Consider the following 25,172-nt stretch of genomic DNA (forward strand, 5'->3'; position numbering starts at 1 on the left):
TTAAATTGATATAACTTTTAAATATTCGTGCATTATCGACATCTACAACATCTGCTTCAATCTCAATTTTTCCCTAAGCATACCTAAAAGCTTTACTTTAAAGGTTTGGGTATTGGATATCATGGGCATGGTAATGCTAACATTTTGGGACCATCACAATACTGTGCTTTCAAATACATCTTAAGTTGCCTTCAAGGGTTCTAGGTTAGCGTATTGTTAATTATGGTTCGTTGCCCTTTCTGAAATATGTATTAGATCAAATTTATGGTGCATAATCATAATTTTAAATAGTTACATATTTTACAAGTCTGACATATTTTTTTCTCCAGGATTGTTGATTGAAGTAAAAACAATTATGGAATGCAAATCCTTGCAAAAAAGTGTTTTATTGCTGCAAATTCACTCATATTGCTAGAAATTATTAGAGATCGTTTGTTCTTTTATGCAATAAAATATTATTCTTTCAACATTTTTATTCAAATTACAATCACGTGAATAATATTATTGCGTAATGCATGATAATTAAAAAAATATAAAATAATATTGGCACACTTTTAAACAATTTATCTTCTCCCAAACTAGAGAGTAGGTGCTACACAACGATATATTTAAAGTATTTACTTTAACATCATAAATATATGTAAACATCTATGTCTCGGAAACAAATATCCATATGTATCATATAAATGTTTACACATATCTGGATTCAAACCCGGGACTTCTTGCTCAGTAGGCAGGGTCATTAACCACTACGCTATGCGGGTCGTAAAATGTTTGAGAACAAAAATCTGGTAAGCACTGGTTCGACTGGTATATAACAGCTGTGGCCATCTATGCACCGAATAATAATTAATGTGTGAATGAAACTTTATCCAGTGTCCATTCGTTCTGGGATTAAAAACTATTGGAAATCGAAGCGTTAAATCGAGAATTTGCTATTCAGAATAAGGTAAACAAATTTCTATTCGATGTAATTTTTCTCATTATCATATTATGTATCATACTGATGTGTAAGTATGAATATATCGTTTGGCATAACTTCAACTAGGAACAGTATAAGATTTTTTAGTTTAAGATATCCTTTGTTTAAGGATTGGTCTCCACTGCGCTCCAACTAAATTCCGCAGGCGTAGTCACAAAGTGCGGCAACTAATACTACGCCCAAGTGTGCGTACTCGAGCCAGTCTCAAACAATGTGTGACGTTGACGTGCCACATGTTCTGTTCTGCTAAACAAAAAGCCGGGTTGCGTAATAAAACTTTTTAATAATAATACAACAAGAAGTAAGAAAGACACTGGGATCACAGTTTGAATTTTATTAATTTAAATGTAAAATAACACGAAGCGTAATAATCTAGAAAATTTGAAAGATGCCATTGAGAGTCAACATATCACGCAAACAAGATCAAATAGTTGTTACCATAATAACAAAGCTATTGTTCTTAGGTACTGCGGTATCTAGTTGTTGGGGCAGCGGAGACCAATCGTTAATGTAAGGTCGCTACGTAGACATTTTCAAAGTTGTTTTTCTCAAGTGCATCGATGTTGTTGAATACGATATTTATTTGTTTCCCTTGTACCTAAATGGGCTTCAAGTGTTGTTAAGACTTAAAATATACGTGTTGCAATTATTTTTGTTTGGGTACAAAAAGAGCTCGAAAGGATTGTAGGAAATTTGAGGGCTAGCAAATTCTAGTTACACCGATTTTTTTCATTTCACTTTATATTATTTCACTCAATAGCCCAGTTATTTCACTATGACGTATTAAGAAAAAGCATCAGTCACCATTTTTCATTGACAGAGGCCAATCAAAACAGTCCGAAACGGAATATATTCTTCTCACTCAGTTTCCAAAGGACAATGTCGAAATCCGCCCCAGAACCGATGAACATGGGATCTACACCATAATTATTTAAATATCTTTCTTTCTATTAGATGCAAATATTTGTATCAAACAGACTTTTGTGAATCTAAACGTGTATTTAAAAAGAATTGTACCTAACGAATTACAATGATAGCAGACATATTTGATCCATACACTATATAAAATCATAAAAATCGATTTTGTTGCTTATGCCTACATAGGTACATTTTTACATGTTTCATACATACATACATATAATCACGCCTCTTTCCCGTAGGAGTAGGCAAAGTCCACTTCTTTCCATTTGCTACGACCTTAACATACTTGTTTCGCTTCGTCCATACATGCTCTTTGGTTTAGGATACTCTTGACCTGGCCTTTTTTCAAGACGTCCCTGATAGTCTCAAAACGTCTGCCTAGGTCTACCCCTTGCAACACTTTCAACCACACTGGCCTTATACACTTTTTTCGTCAATCGTTCTTCATGAATTCTCTCGAAATGGCCAAACTATCTCGCCAATCCTTTCTCACTTTTGTCACAACATTTTCTTTCAGACCACAACGTTTCCTTATCTCACTATTTCTTATCCTGTCACTCAGTTTAATTCCTATCATACTTCTCAACACTCTCATATCAACTGCATTTATTCTGCTTTCATGTTTCTTTTGCCATAACTAACTTTCACTTCCGTACATGAGTGTCGGAACCAACACCCCCTCATGCACAGCCAAACGAGCCTTATAAGACACCTTCTGCCTATTCATAAAGAAGTGCAAACTCCATTCACCATGTTTGCTCCATTCAATCTTCTTTCAATATCACTCTCATATTGTTTCATAGCAATCTCAAATTGATTATATAAAAAAATACAATAATTATTCAATTCAATATTATATAGTTTATTTATTATTATATTGAATTAAAACGATAAAAAATATTAATGTAAGTCTCTCTTATTAGTCTGTGCTGTCACTGTCATTCGCTATCGACCTTCGGTTGTGTTGTATTGTGTGTTCTCAGCGTCTCAGTAATTCTGTTTTAATTTAAACCTACTTAAAACTCGGCTATTTTAACGGGCGCGGATTTGATTTCTGGGGTTTGGTACTAGTACTATTAGGTAGTTGATTGCCTTGTTAGTAGAAATATAAATTCGTTTATTTATACATAGTGTAAACAATCAATTTATTTAAAAATAAATAATTTTAAATCATATTCTAATAGTATTATATGATATATTTGTATCGTAAACATGTTATTGACTGCTCAATTAAAACCTCAAAATGTGTTATTTTTTTTAATAATGTGATATCCTGACGTGTCTGTTTTATAAAAAAAAAATGCGTGCGTACAAGTACACATGTCAGAAGTGAAACCTGCATTGTGCATGGACCTCTAAACTGCATATGAAGTCCTGGTACGTGTTGCTAGAATGACACATGATTTAAACCGCTATGAAAGAAATTACTATCACCACTAATATATATAATATGTTCTACTGGTGTCTATGTAGTAATACGTCGTGCGCATAACTTCAGAATATATTAAGGTATACTCGCGTCATACATAAGACAATCTCTTCTTCAACTATGATCGCCTGGTACGAAAACACTGTATAATGCTACGTATCTCATTATCTCTTATTAAACGATTAACCTGGTTGGAAGTCGCAATAGAAGTTTCACTTCAATAATATGTGAAGAGAATCTGTAGGTAATTTAACGTATTTCAAGCGTTTTTTTTTGCTGACGGTGCTGGGGCGAATAATGTATGGACACAACAATATCCTTTCATTGGGATTGATTAAGATTTGGAGATGGATATTAACGCAAATGAAAGTCTAATTTTTGAGTTGTTGGAGCTGCAAATTGTCCTTAAAGTAAAAATCCATGATTTAAAATACAACTATTTTAATGACATATCATAGTCATCCAATCTTAAAATTTATGAAAAAGGCGCTTTATACACTTTCAAGAAAATATCTTAGCTTATTCCAAAAGAAATCTTGAGATAAATTCTCAAATACGACAAACCTTTGATGTTGAAAATAAGAATTCTCAAGGGATTACCTTTTTGTCCTTTTACAATCCTACCTGCTCATTCGTTAAGACCATTCTTGAAAATGATTTAATACTTTGAGGCTATTTTTGAAAATTGTTGGATTAATATAAAAATAAAACTATTCACGTTACAAATTTACTATTTTTTAATATTTTATAGATGGATGAAATTGGATTGAGATCGAATCATTATAATATAGAATCGTTTTATTTCTCAAATGAAAACTGTAAGTTTTCTTACAAGTGAGAACTTATTTTTTTGCAAAAAAATAAATAAATTATATTCAATTTTACCTGCCGGCAATCTGAACATAAATCAGATTATATATATATATATATATATATATATGAGGTTTCGACTTGTAAACAACAAATAAGATATATTTTGTGATATTAAAAAAATAAAGTTACTTTATTCATTGAGATCCAATAAATTACACTGATGAATGCAAACGTTTAAGTTAGTTTTAACTTTTTACATTTTACCAACACTTCGTTAAAAGCTAAGTTCCGATTTATACTAAATCACCACTTTCCTGGCAATCTATGAGTCACCTGCGAGAGGACATGCTTAGCGCATCCATGTCACTTCTTGTAACTTGTGACGCATCATCACGTCAACAGCTGTAGGTCTAAGCCTCCGCGTTCACATCAAAACATTGCGAAAAATCAAGTACATGAACTAAGCAATTCAGTTACCCGGTAACACAATATCGTGAGGTCAATACTTCGTATTAATCCACGTGTCCACACCAACTGTTTGGCCACTCGAATCGATAGTTGGGTTGTGATTGATTGTGTTAGCAGATGTGATATTTCATTTTATCACCGCCACTTCATAGTTCAATTACAATCAGTAATTGCAACTGTTTTGTGAAGATTTAATAGTATAATGCGTTCACTAATTGAATGAATGTTACAATTATTGATGGAAAAAAGAAATTGTATACACACTAATCAATTTGTTATGTTTTTAAAGTGATAACACTTCTAGGAATAATACACAAATAAAATTTGAAAACAAAAACTTTATGAGCGATGCGGGACTCGAAGCCAGGACCTCTTGCGTTCCGTTCCAGTGCTCTGACAACTGAGCTAACCGTTCGAGTGACGTATCGTTATAAAATCTTGTATGCTTTGTTCAAATCTCAGGTTGTGGCTTCATTTATAGGATCTACTTTACAGTTGATAACCTGCTCAACTCTAACATTAGCATATTAGGAAATTGACTTCAGACTTGACCATTGCAGAGCACTGGCACGGAACGCCAGAGGTCGAGGGTTCGAGTCCCGCATCGTTCATAAAATATTGTTTTCAAATTTTATTCGTGTATTACTTATTCCTAGAAGTGAGGGTTACCACTTTAAAAACATAACAAATTGTTTAGATTTACAAGAGCGACATCTTACGTCAATTTCCTAATATGCAAATATTGGAGTTGAGCACGGTATCAATTATTATAATTTAAAAAAATTCAGCTGGGTTAGGATACATTATTATTAAATTTTGCCTTTCTTATGGGATAAAGGCAAAATGAATGTGTGAATGCTAATAAAATAATAAAAGAAATATTCAAGTCATCTCTATTGTTCAGCCGAGACTCGTGGAGAATTGACAATTAATTTCGTTCGTGCTTCGAACGTTATTTTTTAAGCCATTTGCGAAAAAAATAAAACAACGAAAGGAGATCAATTATAAACGGTTTTATCATTGGACAAGTTTTCATTAGAGTTTGAACAATTTTTGTGGAAGAAATTAAGAAACACTATTTCAGTAATATATATATAAAATACTAGCTGATACCCCGCGACGTCGTTCGCGTTCGTATTTTTACACCTTGGGTTATATTACTGGACTTTTAGTAGGGATCCCTTATTTTTTTGAAAATGTTATATAGCCTATACTACTATACACTCGGGGATAATGTAGCTTCCCAACAGTGAAAGAATTATTCAAATCTGTTCAGTAGTTGCGGAGCCTATTCAATGCAAACAAACAAACAATCAAATCTTTCCTCTTTATAATATTAGTATAGAAGTATAGATAAATAACTTCCGGCACGCTAAGCACTTTTGAAAAAGTCTACTTTTTGAGCATTTTTTAAATATATTAATTTATTTAACGGTTATTAGTATCTACTATCTTATCTTGTCTTAGAGTTGTGCACAGGCATCAGTAGTGACTGTTTAAATCAAAGACGGATCTACACTTTACACATTTATTATTCACTCACACATACAGCAACCACTTGAGAGGGAACAAGAAGCGAGCATAATACTGGTGACCGTAAGCTAACTTTCGGCAGAAATATTGTTAGCATGTTGTAATGCTTATCTCTGTGCTCTATGCACCATCTATCGGATGCGATATGAACTAAAAAGACAGCCAGTTTCACGTTCAACAGTGACAGATAGATATGGGTGCTCACCAAATAATATTCCTAGGTATTAGATTAGACTTTAGAGACTGAGCGTTTGGAGATTAAATAAAACAACTGCTTGAGTAGTATGAAGACTGTGAGGAATATGTGGAAGATAATATATTTTACTTCAGTTACATGATATATATACAAAATCTTAAAACTAGTTAACCAATTACAATTGTTACTTAAAAATATTTACAACTTTAGAAAATACACACCAATACTAAAGCTTACATTTTGACCAATAGTTAAACGTTTGATTCAATAAGAATTGAGAATAATATTATGTGTTCTATCTCGCTCTAAAACTAATGCTATCGCAGTAAACCGGCCAGCGAGTGTGTAAACTCGCGTCGAACCTCGATCATCCGATATCAATGAGCATTTAGCACCCACTCTGTCGCTCATTGATTAAAATTGAATGAATAGTGATCGACGCCGCGACGCTTCAGTCGAGTACGTTCGGCCTTGCTGTGAGGTTGTGTAACGCGAAGCATATGACTGATCACGTGAGTATATCTGCGGTCTTCGAGAGAACGTGACGATACTTCAATGAGATGACTACTGGTGATCTGTATGATTCTATGAGTTGAGGTACATAATTATGAAATGGTTCTTATAAGAGCTAATATTACGGTATATAAAATAAAATGTTCTTTTCAGAACGAATCTTTCGGCATACGCTTATTACAGTTAATATGCCCGATTTATATTTCTACGATCTATAATGCTACGAAGGTATAACGTTACAAGTTAGATATTAGACATTTGTATTAATTGATTTTATTGGTTGTAGGTACAGCTACAAGACTTTAAGCTACAATGGGGCGCTCATATAAAAAACTTATGTAATCGACTTAGCTCTTCAGTATTTGCGATAAAAAAATTAGGCAGCTGACAGATGTTGAAAGTAGCCCTTTCAACATCTGGCTTGACTTGTATATTTCAGCTACTTTCATAGTGTCATGTTCTACGGAATTATAGTATGGGGTAGGGCCGCAGATATTGAGAACATATTTGTGCTGCAGAAAAAGGCAATCGAGCAGTCTGTAAAATGCGTTCATGGGATTCATTGAGAGAAAACTTTAGTGAAATTAATATTATGATAGTACACTGCCAGTATATATACGAGAACCTCCTGTACGCTCATAAACATATAAGCCAATTTAAAAAGAATAGTGATGTACATAATGTCAATACTCGAAACAGACATAAACTTGCAATTCCATCTACTAGGCTCCGTAAAATTGCTAAATCTATTAAAGTGAATTGTGTTATATAATAAACTCCCAATTGCTATTCAAATCATCTGAATGCAATTGTAACTTATGTACTTCATCCTGACTTGCACTAAATAACTTATAAAGATTGACAGTGAATTAAGACTTTTTTTAATTTGATTTGAATTATATTTTAGCTTTAGCCCTAATATTATGCACCTTTCCATGGCTCTACGAAATTTCCTGTGATTTAACATCAAAAACCAGGATTTACAGTCATAGAAGATCACATGTATTGAACGAATTTTTCTTGATGTCTTAAAGCCTATACCTATTTACTTATCATAATAATATATCCTCGTATTCCGAAGACCTTAAAATCACTAAAACCAACTTACAGCATATGACAAAATGCTAAACAGTACGGAAAGCAAATTTGAAAACATAACTATGAATAAAAATGTGAGACTGTGTGCTAGATAGCTTGGTGAGCACGGATGAAAACTAAATGCAAAAATATGATAGTACTTTTATCAGAGTATATTTCCTTTGTTCGAGCTAAATTATTGATAAAGTTGGACTAAGGTATGAGTCTTGGTGTTCATGAATAATATATTACAGGCTAGTTTTCACTCGGTTGCTCTGAGCTACATGATATTACTTTTCTTTTACTTCATTCCGTAAGGTATGAATGAAAAAAATACAGAATTTATATGTTTCTAGTGTATAATATCACCTCATATCACACGCAACAATTTTCTGCTGTTTTTATGGATGTGGTGGCCGCGAGGGCACAGAGTTTAATATATGTTTAGTGCAAAGAGGATATAAAAAGAGGCGAGAATGCCAAAGTAAAAATTGAAATTTACCTTGGTATGAAACGTGCAGTGAGATTTGACATAAGTTTAAAACAGTAGTTTAATAATGTATCTATAATGTATTACCCTAGTCAACAAATAAAGATCTTACTTACTTACTTACTTACATAAACATAAAACAATTTAAAATATAAAAAGCTTATTCGAAGTGGTCTCCGTTGGCTGCAATACAGTCCTTTAAACATAGAGGCTAGTTATCAATAGTAGAACGCACTATTTAAATGGAAAAATTCTTCATTGCCAATCGTACGGATTGTTTTAGGCACTCGAAATTACCAAGGCGTTTAGAGCAAGCTGTACTCTCTAAATCTTACCATAAATAATTATCCAGCTAATTATGATCGAGAAGGACTAGACGAAGGCCAGTATTCAGCTCCGATGAAGGCCCCACCAAACCATTACTGAAGTCGGATATTGCCCACGGTGCACTCTGTCCTTTAATTGGGAGGCTTCCTTAGAGCTTTGAGCATAAATACGTTCATTTAGTTTGTTAAAATGTTGCTCAATTGTAATAATTTTCTCATCCGTAAACAATTTTTTTTGCGTACCGCTTCAATAATTGTGTCAATTTTACCACCCTATTCTTTTTTAAATTATCGGTTAAAAAATGACCAGTAAGTCTCTTATACGCTGCAAGTCCTAAGTCATCTTTTAAAATAAGCGACATGGTTCTAGGTGATATCTTCATCTCCCGAGATAAAATCTTTGGCTTTCGGACAGGATTTCTTCGATTTCTTTCCCTTACTGTTTTGACCACCTATTAATTCGTACGAAAAACGTACGAATTAATAGCCCGGTACACAAACATTTTACTAATACCAAGCGTATAGAGAGTTTTAAGAATTGCATTTGGCTCCATACCTACCTTTTGTAATGCAATCACAGCGATTCGGTTATTTCTACCCCCCACTCCATTTTAATATAGCAAAATATTGTACAATGATTTGTCGCAAAAATGAGAAAACTCATTGAACAATCAAATTTCAATTCAACTGTATCTAATATTTTGTTTATTTTTATCGTAACAGTATTTATGGCCAGACAAAGTATATATGTGCTATTTATGTATCAATATACTGGTTAACACTGTTAAATAAACCTAGTGTATACATTCCATTTTAAGTTGTTCAGTCGTTTATACAAAACCCGATATGACGCTACGATGCTTTTTGGAATTTTCTGCATGCATTCTTTAATGCTTGCATTTAACACGATTGAAGAATGCGATTTAAATCCCCGTTTACGAATACTGTGCCGTACTTATTGTACGGCACAGTAATTATACTTTCACAATGTAATCGATTTGTTTTATAAAAAAGTGTATGTGTTCTGTTACACAACAAATTATACTTCTTAGACATTCAACAGAACAAACGTCACTAAACATATTTTCTTTTCCTCGTGTTATTTTAAGTTTCTGGTAAGGTTTTGCATTAAAGACAGTGATTTAAGTATTTAAACACTTACCACTTAGCTTATTGAGTTTTGCATATAGCTCATTATAATCATATGATGATACGTCATAATTTAGTCATTAGGCTGCAAAAGCCATAATGAAAATCGTAGAACATAAACTTTCATTCACAAGATTTGTATTTTTTTTATGGAATAGGAGGACAAACGAACGTACGGGTCACCTGGTGTTAAGTGATCACCGCCACCCACATTCTCTTGCAACACCAGAGGAATCACAAGAGCGTTGCCGGCCTTTTAGGAAGGTGTATGCGCTTTTTTTGAAGGTACCCATGTCGTATCGTCCCGGAAACACCGTACAAGGAAGCTCATTCCACAGCGTAGTAGTTCGAGGAAGAAAGCTCATTGAAAAACGCACTGTGGCGGACCGCCACACATACAGATGGTGGGAATGATATTCTAACTTGCGAAGGTGGAATTCGGCGGCAGGAATCAGGTTAAACAGCTCTTCGGAACACTTCCCGTGATAAATGCGGTAGGAGACACACAATGAAGCGAAGTCTCTACGCAACGCCAAGTGATCCAGCCGTACGCAGAGCACTGGATCCCCGACAATTTGAGCTGCTCTGCGTTGCACGCAGTCAAATGGATCGAGCTGATACTGGGGTGCGCCAGACCAGAGATGACAGCAATACTCCATGTGTGGCCGGACCTGCGCTTTGTAGAGCGCTAGAATATGGGCCGGCTTGAAGTATTGTCGTGCTCTATTGATGACGCCCAGCTTCTTCAAAGCCAATTTGGCTCTGCCCTCCAGATGGCCACGAAATTGGCAATCGCTCGAGATTTCGAGACCCGGTATTCCGATAGTAAGCGAGGCTTTAAGGGAAGTGTTGTCGAAGAGCGATAATACGACAAATGGGGTTTTTTTAGTGGTAAACGCGCAAACTTGAGTCTTCTGGGGGTTAAATTGGACGGTTCAATTTACCCCATTCCGCGATCTTCTCGAGAGAGGACTCGATAGAAGACACAAGTTTCTCCCGGCACTATTTAAACTACATTACTTGCATTGTAAAAAAATGATAGAAAAAGAGAAATATAATATTAATATATGATAAAAAATTCCACAACATTAGAAATAATGTTTAAATATTACAACTATCATCGCCATTATCAGTATTTTATTCAGTAGCCAAGTTTGTCTACAATGTTCTTCTGCGTTTTTTTATCCGGGTTATAGAATTATTTGTAGCGTGTACGCGCGTCGCAAATCAACTTGATCCTTCGTCCAAGCTTCTTTTTTTCAAACTTAACTCAAATATTATTTGTAAATCTAATGTATAAAATTCTCGTGTCACGGTGTGCGGGACCGAACTCCTCCGAAACGGCTTGACCGATTCTCATGAAATTTTGAGTGCATATTGGGTAGGTCTGAGAATCGGACAGTATCTATTTTTCATCCCCCTAAATGTTAAGGGTGTTCCACACGAATTTCTTTTTCATTTTTTTGACATTTTTTTTTAATTTGTTTGATTATGAGTCAGCATTAAAAAATACATACATTTTCAAATTTTCACCCATCTACGATCAACAGTTACTTTTGTATCGCGATTTTAATATCGGCAATACAACGTTTGCTGGGTCAGCTAGTTTGATATAAGAAAGTACGTACGTCTAGTTTGTTTTAGTTGTAGAAGCAATTGTGTCTTGCTACTTTGACCCTGTAGCTTAGACTTTTATATAATGTCCAACAATAGATAAGTAACGTCAAATAAATCAGCAAAATAAATAAATCAATTTTCACTATCAGATAACACCAAATTGAGTTTTTGCTTAATACTGCAATCAGCGTTATTTCTTATCTATACATCAATATCTTTTCATTACTTCTTTTGTTTAAGCCCTGTATTCCAAACTTGAATAGTAACGTTCAAAAACATCACCAACTCGAAGCACTCAATACGATCTATACGAGTCAATACGATACAAAAGTAATTGGCACTTTCAATGCAAAATGTTGTGAATCTGAAAATAAGTGATTAAAGTGTACAATTGTAGCTGTGTTTAGTTAATAAATTCAGACGGTTATTGCTCCGTCTGAATTGACCAATAAACAATGTAAGAATGACCGAACTTCACACATTCCCTTATATATGTACGAATGGTACGATGGCTGGTCCATGCGTCAACTCGTGAACAGGTGCTGCTTGTGGTGCCAGGTCGACCTGTTATAGTTAATTAATTATTGAATTTGTTGGATGAAATTACTAATTGTGACAGTAATCAAATTCAAATTCAAATATTTTTATTCAAAATATCTCTTGTCATTGTGGACACTCGCTTTAATAGTATTTCCCTGTGAAGTCTAATATCCTATTTCATCCCCAAGTAGGTCAAAGTTTCGAAAACGCTCGATCAAATACTTATAAATTACTTCTTAAAATACAAAGTTTTATGGTATCATTTTTGTTAATGACGAACTTCCATGCAAACTTCCATCCCCTATCTCAACCCCTCCATTAATTTTTGCGCAATAAAAAGTAGCCTATGTCCTTTTCCATGCACTAGTCTATCTCTGTACTTTATCAAAATTGGTTAAGCAGTTTAGGCGTGAAAATTTTACAAACAAACTTACATTCCCATTTATAATATTAGAGTAGGGATTATGACGTCGATTGTATAGGAGATGTTTTTTAGCACTGCGCAAAAAAAGTAATCGCAGTAGAACTAATTAGTTTAGGAGAAAAAGTAAAAACTAAGTAAGTACTAACAGCTAAACGTTGTTTAAGCCATTACTTAAAAAATAAATTACTAAACATAACTTAAGAACTTACAAATTTAATCTGTTTAAAATTTATGGACGATACGGGACTCGAAACGGTGCCTCTCGGGTTCCGTCCGAGTGCTCTTACCAACTGAGCCAACCGTCCAAGTGACGCATCAAACGTAAATCTCGATATGTCTTGTTCAACTCTCAGGTGTCAGGAGCGCAAATAATAAATACAAAGTATGATAATTTTATGCAAACTCAAATGATTCAAAATATTATGATGCTTACTGGCTATTGGCGGTCTACAGAACTGAATTTGATCAATTTTAATGTAGGCCATACTGAATGTTTATGGATTGGCCATTGGTAATAAAATTATTTGAATTATCTTGGTATTTGAAAAAAGAATACTTTAAGGGCTACTACAACCTACCCCACATTTGAGTTTGTCTTATTTTAATTTGCTCTTACAATGTGACACCATTTTGATAACGCAATGCATTAACTTGGGATATCTTTCATTCCGTGATTATTTCAGACTTTCGACACCCGGAGACTGCTGTTACCGAAAATTACATTGGTACCACGACTGATTGAAACTGATTAACGGCCGTTTTCAATAACGTATCTCTAGTTACAGTTTAATGACAAAATCTTATCTATCCATACTTATGTCCAATATAGTTATAGTCCAATACTTTATGTCGATAGGTAGTTGAAATGTAAGTAAGTGTCAAAGGATAGATTAGTTTACCTCTAGTAAGTACTCTAGTAATACTTAAACTAAGGATTGATAGGTTATTGGAAACAGCCGTAAAATGACATTTCAGCAAATAAGTACTGTATTAGGTATTGGTATGAGCAAATTGCAAAACATTTCGTTCGATGGATACCACTGAATGATTAGAACCGACATCATTTAAGGGTTATAACAGAGGAACGCAATTGACTGCATATAATATTATAACTTGTCATCGCAATAAAGACAGCGAAACATGAGAAAACTTGTGGAAGACTTGTTTTGATGATATTTAAGATTGATTAAATAAATGGGTCGATGGTATAAAATCACTGCTTTCGAAGTTTATTAGCAAAACCATAGGTGTTATAAGACTTTACTGTATTTTTATATACACATTATATTTATTTAGAAAGAAGAACAACTGTCGGGTCTTCTAATAGTATATATACTTCACCATTTTACATCAGCTATCAATTAATGAACCCAATTATAATTATTTCAAAGCGACGCAATGTCAATCAGCGCTTAAGATCGACCCCAAATCAACTGTCACTTTAGGGAAGATGTAGGAAGTTTTACTTCTTTGTGATTAATTGATTTTTGTCGATTAGTACAATTTAGGATGAAGTATTAATTGGATTTGTCATGCGCTAGAAAGTGGCAAAAAAAACTTATAACCCGGACAGACAATAAAGTATTGGAACATGGTGTAAGCTTAACCTTTGTCGCAATAATGATTAAACATTATATAACTACAACGATGACATTGAATGAATGCATGGGTAGAGCTACTAAGCCGTTATTATACAATAACATTCAGCTAAATAAATAAATCTCTCATAATATAATTAAGGAGCAACCTGTAAGTAATCTATAGTGTAAAAGCTAGCGTAGGCATTGACGCCTACTTCATTGCCTACTGTCTCACGCCGCACCGTAGCCAAACATTACTCCTAGGTGAGAAGTGCTCGGGTGACTAGCACCCACGTCAGGATGAATAAATTTTTATAATTTATTATTTGTTTATTTGAGAACTTTAATGATTTTCTATAATTTTTCATTAATTTTTTTATGATTACGGTTAAATAGCTCTTGTCTTTATTTAATCTCGCCATTGTACTACCACGCCGTGTGAACATACTACTGATTTGTTTGATTGATATACGGGTTATAGTAATAATAACATTTTTACACTTATTTCTAACTAGCTTTTACCTACGACTTCGTCCGCGTGCAATATTTACTTTGGGCAGCATTGTTTATTTTTTTATATACTCACTTTGCAATTAATACACATAGAAACTGCTGTGTTATTTTTATAAGCTGCAAACTATATAGAACTTTCATCCCCTGTTTTCGTCCCCCGTTTTCAGCGCCACACAGGTGTAAATTTTAAAAACGGTAGAACAAATATTGAATTATTTTTTATTAAATGCTTAAATATATAGTTTCATGGTGTTCTTCTTCGATAATGACAAACTTTCCTACAAACTTCAACCCCCATTTCAGCCCCGCCAAGCCTTATATTCGTGACAAAAGTTAGCCTATCTCCTTTACCAAGCTATTGTCTATCTCTGTACTAAATATCATCAAAACCGGTTTAATTGTTTAAGCGTGAAAGCGTAACAATCAAACTAACATTCACATTAATAATATTGGTACGGATGTTATCGAATTATTATCACGTTCTTATAACCTCTTATTCTAACACTTTTTTTCAAAGCAAAGAAAATTTCTAAATAAAAATCTTACTTTCGTCTAAAGTTCATGTTTTCTGAATTCAGCTTAGCATGGCTTTTGCAGCCTAATAATATACACAATTTCAGTTTTCAATTTTTTAAGTACACCACTTAAATACAAACACGAAAAATTTACAAATAAATTAAGATTACAATAGACGTATTGTTTGTAAGTGAAGGTAAGACAACAAATAAAACATAAACTCTGACACAAAATTTTGTTTTAGTTCTTTTTATTACCAAAAGATTTTGTACGTTGCAATATCGTTCATATACGGTAATAATAATATTATGTGTGTGTCACATCCAGGTATAATCTTTACCCTAAAGTACAATTTAGAAGTAACCTTGTTTATAAAACTAACACTTCGTATTATATTAATGGTCCCTAAGCCAAGAATAATTTGGCCAATTACAGTTTTAACTTATGTGAACTTCAGTTGCATATAATTGTTTAACTGTTAAGTTAGACAAACATAATAAATTAATTTAAATTTAATAAATATTTACATTTAATAGATCACTGTATAAGAATATGTGGTATTAGTTTTTTTTTTTATAAAGTTGGGAGTTATAAGTTAAGTATGTTTTTTTAAGAAGTTTTGGGGTTATGTTACGACCCCGTTTGCTTGACTGTTAGAGATCAATACCTACACAAATAATTGAAACAAAATCATTCTAATATACACATGTACATACATATGTATATTTATAAATAAACGGTCAGATAAAAAGCAAGAAACATAATTGAACCAAAATATATATATACGCGTCGAATTGAGAAGCTTCCTTGTGCGGTGTTTCCGGTACGATACGGACATGGGTACCTTCAAAAAACGCGCGTACACCTTCCTTAAAGGCCGGCAACGCTCTTGTGATTCCTCTGGTGTTGCAAGAGAATGTGGGCGGCGGTGATCACTTAACACCAGGTGACCCGTACGCTCGTTTGTCCTCCTATTCCATAAAAAAAACCTTTCTTGAAGTCTGTTAAATGCTACCTACTGCTCAACTGGCAACAGCGGTTTCCTTCGTGTAAAACCACAATTTTCTCATGTTCTTGGATACTTTAGAACTCCCACCAGGCAGTCTACTACTACATAATATACTACTTGCATATTTTGAATAACAAAAACAACTTTTCATTAAATGGTCTTTATTGAGACATATCTTATCTACATGTAGTATAGAAACGTATGGATAGTGGCGCCTTTTCAATCAACTACACTCTTAAAATAACGTCATCCAAGAAGTTAGCTGGTCGCGTCACTCCCTCATGGCGAGCATAGCCCAGGTACCAGATGATACTCATAACATTGGAGCAACACCCCACAGTTCTCAGCCTCAGCCAGTAATAACTTATTATTGCTTCTCTGCCACGATAAATACCGTGAAACCTGAAATGTTCACCGACATGTGAACGTGCTTGCTTTATTTGATAGGTGCCACAAGCAAACAAGAACTCTTCTGAGTGTATAAGTATGTTGCGTCTGCGATTGTAATGGCTGGTTTTTGCTCTGACGGAAGATCTGGGTCCCCAAGAGTACCATCTGCAACAATTGAATTTTTTGCGGCCACTTGCTCTCTGCCACACGCACGATCGACATTTTTGCTGCAATAGTTCAGATTCAACTCCCCAATCACAGCACAAAATAATACGTATTAACACAACACAGCGTCCTTTCGCAAACTGTACAGTTTTTTGAACGAAGGAGCACAAACTCAACTCAACGTCGTTGGGAAAAGACGTAGTAATAAATAAGCCAATGTTTCAAAAAACACACAGTACACGACATAAAACAGCTAGTAAATAGAGTTTCACGTTTTTTCAAATGTGAAATTCAAATACCCTGATTTTCACTTTGACATGACAGTTGTTCTTTTTTTGGCTTGCAAGATTTAAAACAATCGATGGGCATCCCCGAAAAACGTTGTAAAATAATTTAAATAATGGCGTTCCGTTTCTGTTTGTAAATTGAGTTTTATTTAATTATTTTCTTCTCCCTACTTTAAAAATTATTTGAAAAACTGAAAAAAGAGCTAGTTGCGAAATACTAAAGTTGGGAAAATATAAACCCAAAACATTCTTTTAATAGGGCGATACACCAGATACCGTTCTCATTTGTCCGCTTGGATTTCGACATATCATTTCAAATAGATAAGAATGAAACAAAACTGCCAATTTCTGAATTTAACAGCAGTTCTAAAAAAGCGATTGATGAACTATTTTGTGATTTTGGCTTTTCACTAACCGATCTGTTTTGGTAATAACTTTCTCCAAATTATCTATGAATTAATGACGTGCTGGTATGTTTAGCTCTGTATAAAACTCGGAAAAAAAATAATAAAAAGCGCTCCAAAGCTATCGCCCAGTGAGAGTAAACCTAAAAACCCCAATACAAAAAGCCTAAAGTTCTTTTTTCGGGAAAGAAGGACAAACGAGCGATAAATAATCACCGCCATTCTCTTGCAACACCAGAGAAATCACAGAAGCGTTACCGGCTTTTTTCGAAGGTACCTTTACTTTTTTGGATCAGCCACTTAGTAGACCCACTGTATATTTTGAAGTGAGCTACGTGCAACTATAGTTGTACTTGTTAGGCTTAAAATATAATGAATTGGCAGTTTTTATAGTTCAGCTTCAAAGTTAATAATAAATTTGGGGTACTTAAGGCTGTCAATAGTCATAAGTATAACGGGCAACAGCATATCGTAAATCTCATACCAGCTTATTCCACTTGACCGCATAATACGAAGAGCGACTCGAAACATCGATGTTTAAGACATCTCCAATTGGCTTAATTCTTTGGTGTTGCGTAGAGATTTGGGGTCTCTGCATCTTCTACCGCATATATGAGCACGGGGAGTACTCAGGACATAACGTCAAAATGCTAGCCCCCAACCGCCTTCACGTTGATGTCTGGCATTCTACAACCGCAAGTTTTGCAAGAATTTTTTGCCTCGCACAGCCACTTTTTAGAATCAATTACCGGCTGCAATTTCTCCAAACAGATACGAATTTAAGGACCTTTAAGAAAAGGACATTATCTTACCTTAAAGGCCGTCAACGCATCTCTTGATTCTTGGTATTGCGAATGTTCATCAGTGGTTGTGTTCCTTGTGTGTTTTCCTCTTTCTAATGTAAAAAAAAATACGCAATTCACCTCAATATGATGATAAGCCAAAAAACTTAGTAAACTTTATATTTTATTAAGTAACTTATCTAAATATGAACATCATTAAATCCGTTCTTACTTATTATATAATATTAGGATAAGTAGTGAATTATGTTGGGTACCTATAATCCATTTTGTGTAGGGATAGAGTACTTTTAATAATAATTCCAACATAGTTTACAGTTGCAAACAGTTTCCAGGAGTAATATTTTAAAAAATCTATTTTAATATTTTGGAATAACGTCTCTTCGAAACGGACATCTTTCTCCGTGAATTAAATCCAATTGAAATCATGTCATCAATACTTTGTAACTCTTCACAGGGAACGGGAATCGGATTACCTTCTACTATCACATTTATCAACCCTTTGGGCGTCCTTTGTATCATATCTTGGTAGATAAGAACCTTTAACAGGATTTTCATTGACAAATTACTCAAATTATTATACGATAAATTTAAATAGCACAATTCGTTATTTCCTCTACAATAAGTGACGCCATCATTCAAATATGTGTTATCGGAACTATATGGATCAGTAAACTCGCTCATTTCACTGTTCGCAATATTGACAGCTTTCTCGTATAAAGCCGATTCTAGATTCAAATTGGTAAAAGTATCAATCATACATTTTAATGATGATTCTTTGTCCAACTTTTTTTTAGCTGAGCTTGGAACTACTGTTGGCTTCGATGCTTTCTTTTTTTTCTTATCAAGATCACTTATTTTCAAATCTATTAAGAGTTTCTTTATCATCTCATCCTTCTTTTTTAAGAACGCCAAATGTCGTGACTTTACACCTACAATTTCTTCGCTAGTTATCGGAAACTCCAGAAGAGTTTTAAATATTAATTGAGCACCATTATCACTTATACGATTGTCAGAAAGATTGAGGTAGCACAGCTTTCTGTTAGAACGCAACGCATTTGCAAGTGAAGTAATACCCTTATCAGTTATAGAATTAGAGGACAAATTCAAGCTTCTCAATTTATTTGAAGCTGGCAAAGGAAAAACAAGTCTCAATGTAATCATTTCAAACGCATCATCATCTAGTCGACATCGTGAAAGTGAAAGATGTTGGAGGTTTGTTTCATTATCAAGCAGAATGTAATAGTTTGCTTGAGGGACATACGAATTACATAAATCTATTTGAGTAATACGAGAGAACGGTAGCATTTTATGAATTTCATAAATAGCAAACTGATCAAAGCCGCTGTCTAAAGAAACTTTAGTAAGGTAGGGATAAAACTTAATTATTAAAGCTATAATTTTCCATAATTGCCGTGGTATAATATATTTGTTTTTGATAAACTCGAGTTGCACAAGGTTATCCTCAGTATCAAATGTGGCATTTATTCTTACAGCTTGTGAGTCAGCCGATATTGTTTGAAGTGCACATATAGATTTTTCATCTGCATCCTGATCAGATCCTACGTCAGTTCTAGACTGGACTAGTTTTGCACGACTTTTGCCCTTTTTTATTTTGCCTGCTGCGACCATGCTTATGTACTCATCTGTTATGAAAGAAATAATTTTTAGTAGTACAGTAGAATAATTATATAAGAATGGTATGAATGAAGAAGGAATTATTAAAATAAATGTTAGTTTTTTTTTTAATATTTTAGACAGGCAGATTCAAAAATGATATGTTCATCTGAATTGAAACTGAAAATTTGTTGAATACTAAAATATAATAAAAGGAGAAAATAACGACCAGTCATCACCCCAAGCGGTATCTAGAGCAATCACTCTCACTTCCATAATTATATTTGGTAAGGGAACGACACACAACGCCACCAGAAAAAGTAACTGACTAGTTAGTGGGTCAGAAGTATAGTTACGTTAGCACATTGTAATTTTTTATTTTAAATTTTATTATTGTTTAATAATATATATCTGGAACAAGGTTATAAATTATATCCTTTTTCGCAACCTTGACATTATGTATGCAAAATTTCATGATGTTTGGTTGGGAAGTAAAGGCACGAAAGCTACTAAGCAAAATAACAATCATATTTATAATATCAGCTAATATCAGCTAAGCTCACGACTTAGTCCGTGTTAGATACGTGTGGCGTGTTAGGAACTCTAAAAAAAGTAATTGTGTGTGTAAAAAATATAAAACATTTCAGCCGACAAAATTCCATGGTAATCGTTTGAGTATAGGGTGTGAAAGTATAACTAACATCTGGATGTGTGGCGATCCTCCACAGTGCAGTTTTCGAGGTGTTTTCTTCCACGTACCACAAATGTGGAATGAGCTTTCTTGTGTGATGTTTCCGGGATGATACGACATGGGTTCCTTTAAAAAAAATAATTAAACATTCTTTTGCAATACCAGAGGAATTACAGGAGCGTTGTCAGCCTTTAACGAACGTGTACGAACTTGTCTTGGAGGTTTCTATATTCGCATCGTCCCGAAAACACCGTACAAGGAAGCGCACATCTTTGTAGTACGTTGAAGAAAACTCCTTGAAAACCGCACTTTGGAGGACCACCACACATCCAGGTGGTCGGGATGATATCCTAATTTGTGGCGTATGGTGCGACGGTGGAATTCGGCGGCAGGAATCAGGTGAACAACTCTTCGGAACACTCCCTGTGAAAAATGCACACAATGAAGCGATAACTCTACGCAACGCCAAGTGAACCTGCCGTTCACAGAGCACTGGGTCCCCGACAATTCAAGCTGCTCTGCATTGCACGCGGTCAAATGGATCGAGCTGATACTGAGGTGCACCAGAGAATATGGGCGGCAGTGATCACTTAACACCAGGTATGCTCGTTTGTACTCCTTTTCTATAAAAAAAACAAACAAATAAACTGAAGGATTAATAATATTAGAAAGAACGTCGTAATTCGCGTATAAACAATAGCAGCCAAAATCAGAATTCACAATACTTAATTACATGAGTTTCATGTCTGTATTCACGATTTAAATACACAGTTATATATATGATAAACTTTTGCACATGAAAGGAAATATGCTGCATTATATTATATATCAAAAATCTTTGGATTTCCCGGAGAAGCGCGATTACGATTGCATCAAGTAGCGGGCAAACTATAATAAAATTATATCCATAAATAAACAAGATGAATATAATAAAATTATATCCATAAATAAAAAATATGATCTAACTACACAAGAATTTAAATCAAGATCTTGCAAACTGTTCTTGACTTATAAAATGACACACATACAGACATACAGACAGACAAACATTGATTTTGGAATTTAAAATAATGAGTTCTAAAATGTTCTAATTTCTTTTTCAAAGTTATTTTCGCCAAAGTTACATTTTAGTATTAAATAGGTTTCCTGTGAATTGCAAATACATTTTATTTGCAGACATTGTGTAAGTTTTGGCGAAGTTGGTTCCGATTCCAAGGAAGTCGCCGACTTGCTTAAACTATCCGTTGTTTGAACGCACTATGATTCTCGGATGTCCCAGTTAGATATTAATAATCACTATTTGTATATGAAAACTCTGTTCATAAAGCTATCTAGCATAAGACTTGAACCGCCAGCTAGCCTTACATATTATTGTCAAAAGAAAAAAAAATATGTTCTTCAAATATCCGAGGCTCTCGAGGGTGCAGAGAACGATTCTGTCATCATTTTTGGAATGCAAGATAGCCACGACGTTCGTCCTCGACACCCTCGAGAACCTCGGATACGATATCCATATTGTTGTTAACATAATTTTGCGCGGCGGCCATCTTGAATGTCAAAAATGATCCCAAAATCATTCTCTGCACCCTCGAGAACCTGGGACACGATATCCATATTGCTGAAATCATAATTTTGTGCGGCGGCCATCTTGGATTTCAAAAATGATTACAGAATCGTTCTTTGCACCCTCGAGAGCCTCGGATATGATACCCATATTGTTGTTATCATAATTTTGCGCGGCGGCCATCTTGGATTTCAAAAATGATCCCAAAATCGTTCTCTGCACCCTCGAGAACCTCGGACACGATATCCATATTGCTGAAAACATAATTGTGTGCGGCGGCCATCTTGGATTTCAAAAATAATCACAAAATTGTTCTCTGCACCCTCCAGAACCTCGGATGCGATACCCATAATGTTGTAATCATAATTTTGCGCGGCGGCCATCTCGGAATTAAAAAAAAACCTGCACGATACAAGGCTAGTAGGGAAGCCCGAGAGTAAGAAATACTTTTCCTCAATCGGTGTCAATCGCTCTCTCCCTTGAACAAAAGCGTCTCAAATATCCGTGACGTTCTTTTCCATTTCATTTGTAAAAACAGCATTTCGTACTGTTTCGTCGTTTTTATAAAATATTACGCGGTCCTTCCACTCGGCTAGTGTCTGAGCCATGCCCGTGTCGAACGTATATGTACCGCTATAGATAAATACGTTCGAGTGATTTTTGCCTAAAGTGTTGGGAAAACCTCGCCTTAATACATCGAAAAGAAATTCAATATCTCTTACGCCTATCTTTTATAATATATAAGTTCTCTATTTATTATATGCCCGTCAACTACGAGGTGGGTGAAACAGGTTCTAACTTCAATTAATTGTTTTTCTTACCTTGCACAATTTTCGTAATAATAACATCCGATTTCAATTGTAACTGATTACAAGCCTGGGGCAAATAGCGGCAGAAATCATTTGGTAGCAAGGGTACTTCACTGCTGGGACTACATGAAGGTTCCATTGTAGATATACACGAAGTTGAACAAAAATTATTTTAAGTTCAAGAAACAAAAACTCATGATGTGTTTGAATCTATTATGTAATAATTGACAATGAAATGCCACAACAATTTATTTTATAATATGCTGTACATAGCTATAATAAGTTTGAATGCGTATTTATAACCAGTGCTGAAATTTTGATGATATAAGCAACTAAAGTCTAAAGAATAATTTTAATAAAAAAATATAACAAAAAAACTTCAAAGATAAAGGCTTCAAAGATAAACTATTCCAAAAAATATAATATCCACTAAAAAGTAAAAAAAAATATTTCGTATTCGTCAATAACTTAATAATAATCTTAATTTTTCTACTTATACTACAATACCTAGTCTTGCCATAAATACTGAAACAAGGAATAAAAATCTATTGCAAATAATATTTATTATTTTTACAGTGTGTTCGTTTAATAAATAAATATAAAACAATTTGAAATATAGAAAGCTTATTCGAAGTGGTCTTTATTGGCTGCAATACAGTCCTTTAAACGCCAGTTATCAACAGAAGCACCCACTCTTTCCATAGGAAAATTCATCACTGGCAATCGTACGAACACTACGTTGACGGCCAGATTTTTTTGTCACAAATAGAAGAGGTCTCGTCGTACCTATTAATAGCCCGTTACTCAAAAATTTTACTTATCAAAATCAATCAAAATCAAAACGTTTATTGAACTTATAACATTGATTTACAGTGGCTTAAGTTCAGTCATTAATTTCATAATAATAAATAAATAATATCAAACAGATAAAATTAAAATCAAACAAATCAAATAAGTAATATAAATAACATCAAACAATTAAACTACCAAGTAAAAAATTGCATTTGGCTCCATACCTACTTTATGTACTGCAATCACAGTGGTTGGATTCCCTTTATCACTCCATTTTAAAATCGCAAAATATTTTTCAATATATTGGCGCTAAAATGAAAAAACTTAATGAACAATCATATAAAAATGACATTCCAAATTCAAATGTAATATTTTGTTTATTTTTAATTGTAACAGTATTTATGGCCAGACTAAGTACAGGTTGACGACGACTAAGTAACCTACCCACTTCAAATCTTACTCAACACATACCTATAATTAACAAACAATTATTCCAACATTTTTTAAAGTTCTCCGAAGAAAAGTGAAATGAAAAATATTATACGAATTAAAAGTCCATCAAATGATTACGATAGTGTAATGTAGTTATAATTTTTTGTTATTTGTGGTGTCCTCCCAGCTCCGCTCTCGCCTCCTCGCCTCATCCCGTCGTACGTGCGAGTCAAGCATATCTCACCTATAACTATGCATGTAGTTACAAACACGCACACACGGGAACCTTTCAAATAAAAAAAGAATCATCGAAACCCGGTCGAAAGTTCTGAGGTAACAAACATAAAAAATACAGTTGAATTGAGACCCTCCTCATTTTTTGAAGTCGGTAAAAAATAAGCAATCTTATTAAAATGTATACGTAGATAAATATTGAATTTTTGATATCCTCAGGCATTGATATATCTTTTATTTTCTAGCAGATAATACTTCTTAAATTTGCCATAAAGTTATTTTTCTAACTTCCCCTTTCCTAAGAAATAAATAACTAACTAACTAACTAATAAACAGTTAACTGTTCCATCCATATCGCAAAATGCAAGCAAAAGTTGGAACGTGATAAATTAAACTAGCTTAAAAAATAATAATATATATACTCTATACATATATTCAATAACACTCATAAGCAATTTTATTGCGGGTATATTAAAAGTTTCCTTATTCAAAAGGATCAATCATTTTGAATCGTCAGGGTTAAACGGACAGGACAGCGAGTAAACATTTTTATTGGTGAGACTCAATATAATTATATATAACAAAGAGTTACATGAATATAAAACCTTAGGCACAAAATATATTATATCAGCTAAAGCAGTAAGGAATCTACGAACAAACGTTTGATATAAGTATGAGCAGGCAAGTGTCTTGTCTCAACGCAGCACGTGCAGGGCTCGCGCGACTAGGGCACTGCGATGTCCGATTGCTGATTAGTGGCCTTGTTGAGACCTGCGTATGTGTGAGTGCGTCGTTTCGAACGTTTGTGTGTAGTTTTTTTACTGCTTTTGCTATTTAATATACTGTGCCATAGGTTTCCACGAAGGTAGGGGCGTGTATTGGTTTTCTAGC

The 25,172-nt window shown here is 34.2% G+C and overlaps 1 protein-coding gene and 1 pseudogene across 1 annotated transcript; both read right to left on the reverse strand.

Moving 5' to 3' along the window:
- The window catches only part of LOC126979357 (RNA-binding protein squid-like), a 118,630-nt pseudogene extending 103,761 nt beyond the window's left edge, over positions 1-14,869 (reverse strand).
- Positions 14,870-18,351: 3,482 nt separating this feature from the next.
- On the reverse strand, positions 18,352-19,774 carry LOC126979358 (uncharacterized). Its single transcript, XM_050828597.1, has one exon. It carries the CDS (start codon positions 19,772-19,774, stop codon positions 18,497-18,499), a length of 1,278 nt encoding a protein of 425 aa, XP_050684554.1. The 3' UTR covers positions 18,352-18,496.
- Between the last annotated feature and the right edge of the window lie 5,398 nt (positions 19,775-25,172).

The sequence above is a fragment of the Leptidea sinapis genome, chromosome 3 (genome assembly GCF_905404315.1).
Source record: "Leptidea sinapis chromosome 3, ilLepSina1.1, whole genome shotgun sequence".
Taxonomy (NCBI): Eukaryota; Metazoa; Arthropoda; class Insecta; order Lepidoptera; family Pieridae; genus Leptidea; species Leptidea sinapis.

Bases quoted from the DNA above. Each gene is read 5' to 3' on its own strand.
- LOC126979358 (XM_050828597.1), bottom strand. From the start codon at position 19,774: ATGGTCGCAGCAGGCAAAATAAAAAAGGGCAAAAGTCGTGCAAAACTA.